At 45.1% G+C, this 12,087-nt stretch overlaps 1 protein-coding gene across 1 annotated transcript in view; it reads left to right on the forward strand.

The window, feature by feature from the left end:
* The window catches only part of Rheb (Ras homolog, mTORC1 binding), a 48,378-nt gene extending 38,012 nt beyond the window's left edge, over positions 1-10,366 (forward strand). The window contains exons 4-8 of the mRNA XM_045161016.1: positions 2,680-2,762; positions 6,105-6,161; positions 6,261-6,308; positions 6,937-7,018; positions 9,881-10,366. Coding sequence (XP_045016951.1) covers positions 2,680-2,762; positions 6,105-6,161; positions 6,261-6,308; positions 6,937-7,018; positions 9,881-9,973 — 363 coding nt within the window. The 3' untranslated portion in view covers positions 9,974-10,366. The remainder of the gene's footprint in view (positions 1-2,679; positions 2,763-6,104; positions 6,162-6,260; positions 6,309-6,936; positions 7,019-9,880) is intronic.
* Positions 10,367-12,087: the final 1,721 nt, after the last annotated feature.

Genomic DNA, 12,087 nt, shown 5'->3' on the forward strand with positions numbered 1-12,087 from the left:
ATCCTAGCTCTGTAGAGGTGGAAGCAAAAGGGTTAGGAGCTGAAATACATCTTTGGCTAAATGAGTTAGAGGCCAGGGTGGGCTGTGAGACTCTGCATCAAAACAACAGCAGCAACAATAACAATGAAGTTGCAGGGGGGGAAAAAAGTGTGTTATAAAGAAATGGAGCCAGGCATGGTGGCGCACGTTTTTAATCCCAACACTTGGGAGGCAGAGGTAGGAGGATCACTGTGAGTTCCAGGTCAGCCTGGGCCACAGTGAGACCCTACTTCAAAAACAAAACAACAACAAAAAAACTGGGCAGATGGCTCAGTGGATAAAGTACTTGTCATATAACTCTGAGTAACCCGAGTTCAGTAAAAGCCAGTGGTGGGCTTCTGTAATCTCAGTGCATCCACTGCAAAAAGTGGAGATAGGAGAATTTCCTAGAATTTCATGAACAGAGTATGAACAAGAACCCATGGCTCAAATGAGGAAGAAGGTGAGGATCATGCACACTGTGTGTATACTTGGATATAAGCACTCGTGGGAGGAGGGAAGGCCAGGAATTGATGTCAGGCGTCTTTCTGGCTGTTTACTTTATATGCTGAAGCAGTCTCACGTGAACACAGCTTGCTGATTCACCTGGTCTAGCTAGGCATATTGCCCTGGGAATCCCTGCCTGTGCCACCTGAGCCCTGTCACCACTGTGCCCAGCATTTACATGGTGCTGGGGCCCAAACTAGTCTTCACACTTGCTTGCACGGCAAATATTTTATCCACTGCCATCCCTTTAGTATGATATTTTCTTTAAAATAAAATAAAAAGATATGAGTGCACACAGTTAAAAAAATAAAATTTTACAAAAAGCTTAATAATAAAATGTGTTTTTTCTACACTGGCTATTTCAGCATCTTCCTGTACCCCAGCAGTCCTTGTTAATCAGTTGTAGACTATCTCTCTAGCTAGAATTATAAATAATAATACATTTTGAAGTAATGCAATATTATCCTATTGCTGTGGTATAGAATTATACTACAAATATGCAAAATATAGTATTTTTGCACAAAAATAATATATATCCCATCTGGGAGATTATCCCATATATCTGTGTCTTCTTCCCCAAGGCTACATAGTCCCCAGCTGTTTGACTGTCTTATAAATTAATTACTGATTTAGTTGTTATCAGTCTTGTTCCTTACTAACAGTGCTGCAGTGAATAGCCTAGTTGTCACTGTAGACTTGAGTAGTATATATGGAAGGGAATCTTGTGGCTGTGACATTCCACAAGGTTTAGTCCACATTTTTGCCAGCAACAGATAGCAGTGCTGTTTTCCCACCCCTCACCAAGCATGTGATTATGTCTTTAAATATTTGCCAGTTTGGAAAGGGAAACCTCACATCCCAGTGTGACTTTTATGCTTTTATTTATTTGAGAGAGGGGGGGCAGATAGAGGAGGAGAGAGAGGGCCAGTAGGACCTCTAGCCCCTGCAAACGAGCTCCAGACGCATACGCCACCTTGTGTTTCCAACATTCTGTGGGAACTGGGCCCTTTGGCTTTGCCAACAAGTGCTTTAACTGCCAAGCCTCCTCTCCAGGCTGACTTTTGTGTGTTATCAGGAGCTTTGATCCTTTCTGTGAGTTCTCCTGTTTGTCCATGGACTTTGCCACCTTTCCTATGCTGAGGTTGAACTCTGCTGTTTAATTTAATAGATGAAGACAGTAACATTTATGTGTGTTCTGAGATTCAGTCTTGTTTGCAGTTTGCTGTTCTTCTATTTGCTGTACATAGTTTTAATGTTTCTCTTGACATCCTTAGTTCTCAATGAACACATTTCTGCCAGAGTACAAATTGGAGACCCATCTTAATCCCATGAGGGCTCTGTACTTGCACATTTTTTTTTTTTTGTACTTGCACATTTTGTCTGGCTACTTTTTCTCTCTCGCTGATTTGAGATACAGTAGGTTGTGTCTAATTTGCATATACAGTAGGTTATGTCTAATTTGCATACTTATTTGGTCTCCTATTCCCCAGCCAGTTTGTTTATGAGTCAGCGTATGAAGTAGCTAATCATTGTAGCTTTATGGTGTCTGCTCACTTACCTGCTCAATTCTTCTTTAAATGTTTGTGTATTTATTTGTTAATTAATTAGCATCCTGACATTGCAAACAAACTCCATGCCTGCACCACTTTGTGCATCTGAGTCTATGTGGGTACTGGGAACTGGAACTTGGGCCGGCAGGCCTTGTGAACAAGCGCCTTTAACCACTGTGCCATCTCTTCAGCCCCCAAAGTTTAATCTTCAGTGCCCACGCTATTTCTGGGGTACTACTGTGATCTGCGTTCATTTAGGTTTCTCTGAGTAATACATAGAAAACTTTGGGTAAATGTTGTTTACTGTGAGCTGGGGAGGTGGCTCAGTGGGTAAATAAAGTATTTGTCTTACAAATACAAGAACCTAAGTTCAGGTCCCCAGCGTCCCTATAAAAGCTAGGTGCAGTGATGTGTATAATCCCAGCTCTGAGGAAACAGGCAGGAGGGTCCTTGGGCTTGCTGGCTAGCTAGCCTGGCCAAATTGGTGGGCTCCAGGTGCCCAGACCCCATCTCAAAAATGAGGAGTGCGAGTGAAGAGGCACTCGTAGAGATGCACGTGGTGTGTACACTGAAAACTAGCTAAAGGTATGTTTTCCTTTCGCAGGATGAATATTCCATTTTTCCTCAGACATACTCCATAGATATTAATGGTTATATCCTCGTGTATTCTGTTACATCAATCAAAAGGTAAGACTGTTTACTTGAGTTGATTTGCTGTCCATAGCTAGCATGAAGCATTTCAAAAGATTGTGCTGAGTTAATAATAAATAAATAACAAGATTAATAATTGTAACAATTAGACTTGTTGCAGTAAATGTTTTAGTGGTTATCTTATTAAAGGGAATACTGTCCCAGTAGATGAATGTTAAACTAAAGTGATAGTTAAAAATTTCGATTTTCTCACTTAATTCTGCCTAAATAGCAACTGCACATGAAAAATGCATAAATTGATTTTATGTTTTGGGCATATTAATATGTAATTCACTTTCTGTTAAAGTTTATGGACCTTGATTTGTTGAATGCTATGTCCTGAAAACTTAAGAAGTAAGGCGTTTGGAAGAAGTGGGAGTAATAGAAGTGGGCTCTTCTGTAGCCACACACGTTGGCAGAGCTGGCTTCCACTCTCAGGAGGAGGAGTGTCTGTGGCTGGCATACCAGCAGAGCTCTGGGTGCAGCTTGTCTTTGGAGACTGCAAATACCAGTGTCAATGGAGGAAATTAAATTAGGTGGCTAGCTGGCACCGTTTGTGTGACGTGTTGGGGACTTTGCCACATTGTCTGCCTTCTTAATAATTCAAGTCTTCATTTAATTGTTACCTTAAGAAATCCTTCACCAGCTGGGCGTGGTGGCGCACACCCTTAATCCCAGGCTCGGGGACTAGAGATAGGAGGAATGCCATGAGTTCGAGGCCACCCTGAGACTGCATAGTGAATTCCAGGTCAGCCTGGGCTAGAGCGAGAACCTACCTCAAAAAAAAAAAAAACACAAAAAGAAAAGAAATCCTTCATTAGAGTTGTTTTATTTCTCACCTTCCATAGAAAGCTGTCAAATGACAAAGAAGTAAAACCACACTTGCCTGAGCTGTGCAGACAGTGTGTGACCTCCTGTGACCCGTGTCTGCATCTTCACTTCAGCCCAGCACTCTTCCGTGTGAACTACAGCGATGGAAGTGTTCCATAGCTCTCCATTTGGCTGTTTAATCGTGGTTGTTAGGATTAAACAAAATTTTAAAAATTGAGGTTACTGAGCTGATAGCTCAGTGGACAAGAGCACTTGCTGCACAAGCAGAAGGACCCCAGTTAGGATCCCCTGCACCCACAAAACAAGCTGGGTGTAGTCAAACATTCCTGTAACCCCAGTGCTGAGCAGGGCACAGGCAAGAAAACCTGGGGCTCCTTGGTCACCATATTCTAACCAGGAGGTGGGGAGCTCCAGGTTAGGGTTAAGTGGATGAGTGGGAAGAAGGCACTTGATGTCTTCCACATATACGTGGAGGGGTCCGTGTGCATCTGCGTACACATAGTTCATACAAAATTAAAAATGTTCCTCAGAAGCTGGGCATGGTGGTGCATGCCTTTAATCCCAGCACCTAGGAGGCAGAGGTAGGCAGATTGCCAGGAGTTTAAGGCCACCCTGAGACTACAGAGTGAATTCCTGGTCAGCCTGGGCTAGAGTGAGACCCTACCTCAAAAAAAAAAAAAAAAAAAAAAGTTCCTCAGTTACCCTCACTGGGTTTCAGGTGTCAGTACCCACCTTTGGCTGGTGTGATGGTCTGATTCAGGTGTCCCCCATAAACATAGGTGTTCTGAATGATAGGTTCCCAGCTGATGGAGATTTGGGGATTAATGCCTCCTGGAGAGAGTGTATTGTTGGGGGCGGGCTTATGGGTGTTATGGCCAGTTTCCCCTTGCTTGGCACACTGTCCTGTTTGTATTGTCCATCTTCTGTTGGCCAGGGAGTGATGTCCACCCTCTGCTCATGCTTTCGTTTTCCCCTACCATCATGGAGCTTCCCCTAGAGTCTGTAAGCCAAAATAAATCTTTTTTTCCCAAAAGCTGCTGTTGGTCGGGTGATTTCTGCCAGCACAGCGAACCTGACTTCAACAGCTGGTAGCTCTGCTACCAACGAAAATTGCAGTCGTTCCCCCCATACACATGTGAGCATTTCTCTTAGTATTTTTATCCGTGATAAGGAATTATACTCTGAGGTTTGACATGGAACTGGAAACTGTATAGGTACTATGACCACTCTTGTGACCAGACCCTATACTGCTAATCCTTGAAGAAAGTTGACTCCTGAATCAAAACTAAGTACCAGAACTATGTGTTCCTGGGAAAGAGCAATGGGGATACCCGCTGCTAACTCCTGAAGTATGTGTGCATGGATTGCTTCAGCATGTGTACATTTGCTCTCTGAGTGCCTGTGTGTATGTGTGCACGCACATTTCCCCAAATGACTTAGTGTTTGAAAGTGGTAAAATGGTTGATTATATGAGATTTCTTGATCAGTAGTGATAGAATCTTACTTTTCTGCCTGTCTAGTGTGTTTGTTAGTAGACAACATGTGAATTGGGTTTATACATAAAGTCACTGTCTACTTAATAACATGGGAGTTGATTATTTTCTTTTTTGACTACAAGAGCACCATAAATAGTGAATCAACTATTTTTTTCTTTTAATTAAAGCATCTTGCTGGGCATTTCAACTCTTGTACAAGGTGGGGTCTCACTCTAGCCCAGGCTGACCTGGAATGCACTATGTAGTCTCAGGGTGGCCTTGAACTCATGGCGATCCTCCTGCCTCTGCCTCCTGAGTGCTAGGATTAAAGGCGCACGCCACCATGCTTGGCTTTATGGATTAGTTTTGAGACAGGGTCACTCACCTATTGGCTACATGAACTAGTCAGCAAGTCCTAGGAATCTTCATGTCACCACCTCCCCAGGGCTGGGGTTACAGGCACATGCCACTGCACCTGCCTTTGTGTGGGTGTCGGAGACCCAAACTCAGGTCTTCATGCTTGCACTGCAACCTGACTCATCTCTTTAGCCCCAAAGGCCTACAAACTTTAATCTGAACAATTTGGATGGGTTTGATTGGTTTTTCCAAGGCAGGGTCTCACCTCTAGCCCAAGCTGACCTGGAATTCACTGTGCAGTCTCTGGGTGGTCTCAAACTCACAACAATCCTCCTACCTCTGCCTCCCAAGTGCAGGGATTAAAGGCAAGAGACACTGCACCCGGTTAGTTTGGATGAATTTTGAGCTTAAAATTGATGTTCATATGATTGGCCTGCCAATGGAAATGTTCTGGACTTTCCATTTAAATGGTGTGAACCTATTTCACTTTGCATATTCTCTGAAAGGATTCCTAACTGTCTGCTAGGTTTACATGCAAAAAAGGTCAGTCATTCTTTGTGCTTATTGTATATTAAAATTGCTAGTCTGTAGTGTTTTGAATTTTTCCCATTATACATCTAAGTTGTAAAACATTAAAGTGGATGTCTGATTGCCTGCTTTTTGTCCTTTTTTCTAGTTTTGAAGTTATTAAGGTTATCCATGGCAAGTTGTTGGACATGGTGGGGAAAGTACAGTAAGTCATGCAGTTTTCTCTCTGTGAAGTGAGCCCTGCAGTAGCATCTCCTCAGCAGTGAGCTCTGGCATCCTCACGTTGTTTTCTTTCTTATGATAGAATACCTATTATGCTGGTTGGAAATAAGAAAGACCTGCATATGGAAAGGTAGGTGGCTTTCAAGTCCAAGGTGATTTCATCACTAAGTTGCCATTGTTGGTCCATGTTCTGAATGTGGCACAGGCCCTGTGGTTATGTGCCCCAGAAGCAGCCCCATGGTGTCAGTGCCACAGTTCTGTAGAAATGGAGCAGAGTGGAAAATTCTTTTGAGGTCATCTATTGAGACAAAGGTAGCATTCATTGTTTTCACACAGTACCTTTTGAGTTCTGGGCTGGAGTCAGCGATGAGTTCAAGGGAAGGGTATTGGCCAAAGGAGCCCAAGGCCAAAGCAGGAAGAGGAGCCTGGAGCAGCCATGCACAGCTCACTTTCCCCTGGCCATGGGCGCTTAAACACTGCCTGTGAGGCAGGCAGTTGTGACAGAGACCGCAGTGCAGGAAGGTGCAGTCATGTTCTTGGAGCTCTAGGAGCGTGTGGAGCTAGGTGACCCCACAGTGATGCCTGTCTCTTCCCCAACCCAGGCACAGCTCAGCACTCCCAGGTACTTCTGGCTAATATTCAGCAGTGTGCTTCTGCTTTATGAGAAAGTTGATCCAACTGGAGTCTGTTCCATAAATTAATTGTAGCTGTTTTACTTAAATAAAGAAGAAAGACTTAGATTGTTCTTTTTCCTTTAGGGTGATCAGTTATGAAGAAGGAAAAGCTTTGGCAGAATCTTGGAACGCAGCTTTTTTGGAATCTTCTGCTAAAGAAAATCAGGTACATAGTTTCTGAAATTGATTTTGTGCAGTCATTTGCCAGTATATACTCCTTAGTTGGCATTTTACATGTGACTGTCATGGCTGTTTCATTTTTAGATACCTGTCATTTCTTTTCTTGGTGGGGGGTGTTTGTTTTTTAAATGAGAGCGAGAGAATTAGTATACCAGGGCCTCCAGCCATCATAATCGAACTCCAGACACGTGCGCCACCTTGTGCATATGGCTTAAGTGGGACCTGGGGAGTCGAACCTGGGTTGTTTATGCTTTGCAGGCAAGTGCCTTAACCTGGCTAAGCCATCTCTCCAGCCTCTGTCTGACATTTCTAACACCAAGCTAAAAGGGTGCTTTAGAGAAAGATGGACATTTTTATAACTTCAATGACTATTGTGCTATTGGACAAACCATTTAATCATGAAGGAAACCCTACGTTTGTGACTGCATCCTTACTGCCATTGCTGTGCACGTAGGCTGGTACAGCAGTAAGGCATGGAAAAGAAGACTTGATTGAACCTCCTCCCTGCAGAGCAGCAGAGAGCGAGACGCACGTGCAGTTTGAACATTAACGATGAAGCAGTAGTTTATGGCAGTCCAGCCCTACGGTGTCCCTCTGGGGCGGGTTGGTCTTGCTCTGGAAGGCCTTACTGAGCTGCTTTCTCCTTGGGTGTGTTCGTGGCCCAGACCTGCAGCATCCAGCGTCACGCCTCCCTTTTCATACCCCCTCCCCTGTGCTGCCCTGAGCTTTGCAGGCTGCAGGCAGGCCTAGATGTTTACTATCATGTGACCTTATCTGACCCTTCACTGGGATAAGTGTCATTGTTCTCAGGAAACTCTAAACTCTGTAAGTGAGGCTGGCTAGCTGTGCTTGGTGAGGCCAGCAAGGTGACAACCAGTGCCACCCGTCTGCGTCTTTCACTCTGTGTGAACCAGGGTCTTTGAAGCTCTGTTCAGGTTTCATCTTTTCTTGGGCTCCTGCTTCATTCATCCAGCTGAACTGAATAGCCATGTCTTCTTTCTTTACTTTTAATTTTTTTATTAATATATATTATTTGAGAGGGAGAAACGGGGGGAGGGGAAGGGAGATGGAGCACACACCAGGGCCTCCAGCCACTGCAAAATAACTCCAGATGCATGCGTCCCCTTGTGCATTGGGCTTATGTGGGTCCTGGAGAATCAAACCAGGATTCTTTGGCTTTGCAGGCAGACACCTTAGCTACTAAGCCATCTCTCCAGCCTCTTTTCTTGGTATTTTAAGGTAGGGTCTCACTCACTTTAGCCCAGGCTGACCTGGAATTCACTATGTACTATCAGGGTGACCTCAAACTCACAGTGATCCTCCTACCTCTGCCTGCCAGGTGTTGGGATTAAAAGCATCACTACCATACCCAGCCTGAAGGGTCATTTCTTAATCTTTAATTGGTTCTGAGATCCAGGGTAGACTCACTCACTTTTCTCTCCTCTGATGTGGAGTGTGCTGTTTAGCCTGTCGAACCCACTCTTTCTGTGCTCAGATACAAGGGTGCTCAGTCTCTCTGTATCAGTTCCGTTACAGAGTGCAGGCAGTAAGGATCAGATTAAAAAGAAGAGATTAGTAAACAAAAGATAGCTGCATTTTTAAATCATTTTTAGTGGATGCTTTCAAAATTATCTGTTGAACTCAAATTCACTCCACACTTGGTGTAGTGTAAGCATTGGGCCTCAGTTGAAATCTAATCCAGTCTTCTCCCTCTTCTGCAGTGCTCCTGGTAACCAGGCAGAGTGAGCCAGGCTGGGCAGGTCGGAACCCTTGGGGTTGGCTTGCAGTCCGTCAGGAGCCAGGCTCCCATTCACGTGACAGGAGCGAGGCAGAGGGTGCACTGCACTCTGGCCAGTAGAGGATGGGTGGAGTTCTCTCATGAAAGGAGCTTCTGCTTTGAGAAGGGCTATGGTGGACTGGAGCGTGGCCACAGACTTCCTGGGGTGAGGGGTCAGCCCAGATGGCCTGCTCTAAGACCCGATAGGGTCTGGGGTTGCAGCTTGAGCTTCCTGTGGCTGAGCTGTGGCCAGGAAGAATGTAAACTAGTAAAGGCCTCGTGGTGGACTGGGGAAAGGTCGAGGAGTGGCTCGCAACAGGACGGGAGGAAAGTGAGAGGAGCCGCACATGGGCCCTGCATGGGGCCGGGCAGTGCCAGGCTCAAGACAGGGAGGTAAGTGAGTTAGGAAGACGATGCAATGGGTGATGGAGAGCTTGGCCAGCCCTGCCTTCTGAGAACATTGGGGGTTTTGTTTCTGTTGGTGTTTCTCCTCACGGCACAGCGGCTGCATTTAAAAGGACAGGGTTATCATTCTCTTCCTCCATGGAGAAAGAGCGTTCTGCCTCCTTGGTGGGAAAGACCTGGGACTCAGAGGCCAGGATTGTGGTGACTGTCATTAGAAAAAGGGAGACTGGGACTCAGAAAGGGGAGGGAGTGGGTGTGTGGGTGGGTGTTTTAGGAAGCTTGCTAGATGAAGTGGGCAAAGTCATGGTGTGGTGCTCAGGACAAGTGGGCACAGGTGCTTGAAGGCTTGCCTCGCGGGTATCTGTGGGAGCAGCCTGGGGTGGAGAGGGTGGAGGTGTGCAGGAGCAGGGAGGACTCCCCGCTGGAGTCCTGCGGCGCCCAAGCACCTGAGGAAAAGCTGCAGGGTCCACTTGAGAAATGAGCCCCAGCATAGAGGAACCCCAAATACCCAGGGGCCACCAGGGAGGACCGGGGTTGGGAGAGGGTGGAAGAAGATGGTGGCATGTGGGCCTTGGCCCTCTGGCCTCCTTCCTCAGTTCATCCCCCGGTGAAGTGCCATCAGGTCCCCTTGAGCACTAATACTGGCATTGGTTTTCACCTTTTCAGACTGCTGTTGATGTTTTTAAAAGGATAATTTTGGAGGCAGAAAAGATGGATGGGGCAGCTTCACAGGGGAAGTCTTCGTGCACAGTGATGTGATAGCCGTGGACGCTGGGAATAAATCCACTATTCCTGAAGAGGCAGACTGCCCCGTCCTCACCATCTGCCATGCTTCTTTTCTCTTCTGTTAAGATGCTGTTTGGGTCAGAGCTCCTTCCCTTCCAGATTATGTTAATGTCTGACTCTACCCAAATGAGTTCACTTCCATTTTCAAATTTTAAACAATCATATTTTCAATTTATATATTGTATTTCTTAATATTATGACCAAGAATTTTATCGGCATTAATTTTTCAGTGTACTTTGTTGTTTAAAATAATGTAATCATCAAAATGATACATACTGTTACACTACTATTAACTAGGCTTCAATATATCAGTGTTTATTTCATTGTGTTAAATGTATACTTGTAAATAAACAGCTGCAAACCTTAGTGCTTTGTGCTGCTTGATGTGACTTAAGGAAACCTGTCCTCTTCTGAGAGTTTCTTCTGGCTGAGTGTGGGTGCCAGTTTGAGGTTTTCAGTACCAGGGATGTGTTCCCTACCATGGAGTGTGCCTCCAGTCCAATTAGAGAGCAGTTGGTTTCTACCATGACAGGTGTGCCACTATTGCTCCCATTGGCTCATTTGACCTGGGTGGCCAAATAAAAGGCTTGCATTGTCCACTGTTGAGTATCTTCACTGGTGATTTCTCTCTCTCCCATTGAACTGCATGCAGAATGGCTTCTTCCAGCTTTCTTGTCAGTTGGTCTACATGGAGGAGGTTTTTAGCTTAGTTCCAGCAGGATTTCTCAGTGGCCTTACAGCCCAAGTATGTCACCACTGATTGTCTCAATAATAAAATACAGCTGATTTAATAGGAAATTTTGATCTTGGAGATGGCATTCTCTGGATCCTCTAAAAAAAAATTGTTTTTCTTTTTATTTATGTACTTGAATGAGGCAGAGAAAGAAAATGGATGCACCAGGGCTTCTGTGCCACCCTGTGCAGCTGGCTTACATGGGTCCTGGGGAATTGATCCTGGGCCCTTTGGCTTTGCAGTCCAGCACATTAACTGCTAAGCCATCTCCAGCCCCCAGGATCTTTTAATTATGTACATGTTTCTTGGGACTGTGGATATTGTCCCAGCAGTGAGTGATGCTTCCCTCTTCTCCATTCACAGGTACAACAAAGGCTGTTTCCACTGCTGAAAACTGTCATTTGTCATCCCAGAATGGAATTTGAGCTTAGGAAACCTACCAATCTCTTTACTTTTTAAGTAAGAGAGTTAAAGTTGACAACATAGTAGTATTGTCTATTAACAATTAACCAGAACTAAAAATGTATGGGTACCAAGTTCATGGGGCCACACAACATCTGGATTCAGCTCATGCACTCAGCCGTTTGCATCTGAAGAGTCGTGGGTTTGAATGAAACCTGCTGTAGTGTATTTGTATTAGAAATAGTTCAGTTGTCCAGCTGAGGTTGTAGCTCCAGGGTAGAAAACTTGCCCAACACACTCAAGCAGGCTGTGAGGCATTACTGGCACCTGGCAGCAGGGGGGACAACTGGTCTTTGTGCCTCAGCACCTGCAGGGTGCCAGGTGCCCTTCTGGGGGTAGTGAGCTCAGCAGGGAGGCCTGCAGCTCTGGAGCTCCTCAGGGTGTGCCAGGGCCTCCATCCCACAGATAGCTGTCTAATTTACTTCTGGTGCCAAGCATGCCAGGCCCCAGCCCCTGCCCTGGCTGCCGACAGCAGGTGACAGCAGTACCAATGCAGAGCCTGTGTTCGATTTGCTTCCCTTTGCTCTTCACAGTGCAATGCCCACGACCATGTGCAGACGCCATCTTGGGTGTGTGAGGCAGTTCTTGAAGTTCACCCAGCAAAAAATGGGTGATTAAATTCACCCTCTCCCTGTGAGCCATTGTGGCTCGTAAGCTGTTTCTAATGCAGTTTTGTAACTGCCAGGGTTTGAGTTATGTCTTTTTGCTTGAATACTGTATTTCATCCATAAGACATTTCACATTTCAACGTTTCTGAAACTGAAATAATTTAAAATCAATGGTAATACACTTGTGTCTCAAAAAGATAATGCTTTTCTCAAAGGCATGTAAACAAAGTCTCAGATACACTGAGATGCAAGAAGTGTAAATGTAAAACTAGTTTTATATTTTT

Source organism: Jaculus jaculus, chromosome 10 (genome assembly GCF_020740685.1).
Source record: "Jaculus jaculus isolate mJacJac1 chromosome 10, mJacJac1.mat.Y.cur, whole genome shotgun sequence".
Classification (NCBI taxonomy): domain Eukaryota; kingdom Metazoa; phylum Chordata; class Mammalia; order Rodentia; family Dipodidae; genus Jaculus; species Jaculus jaculus.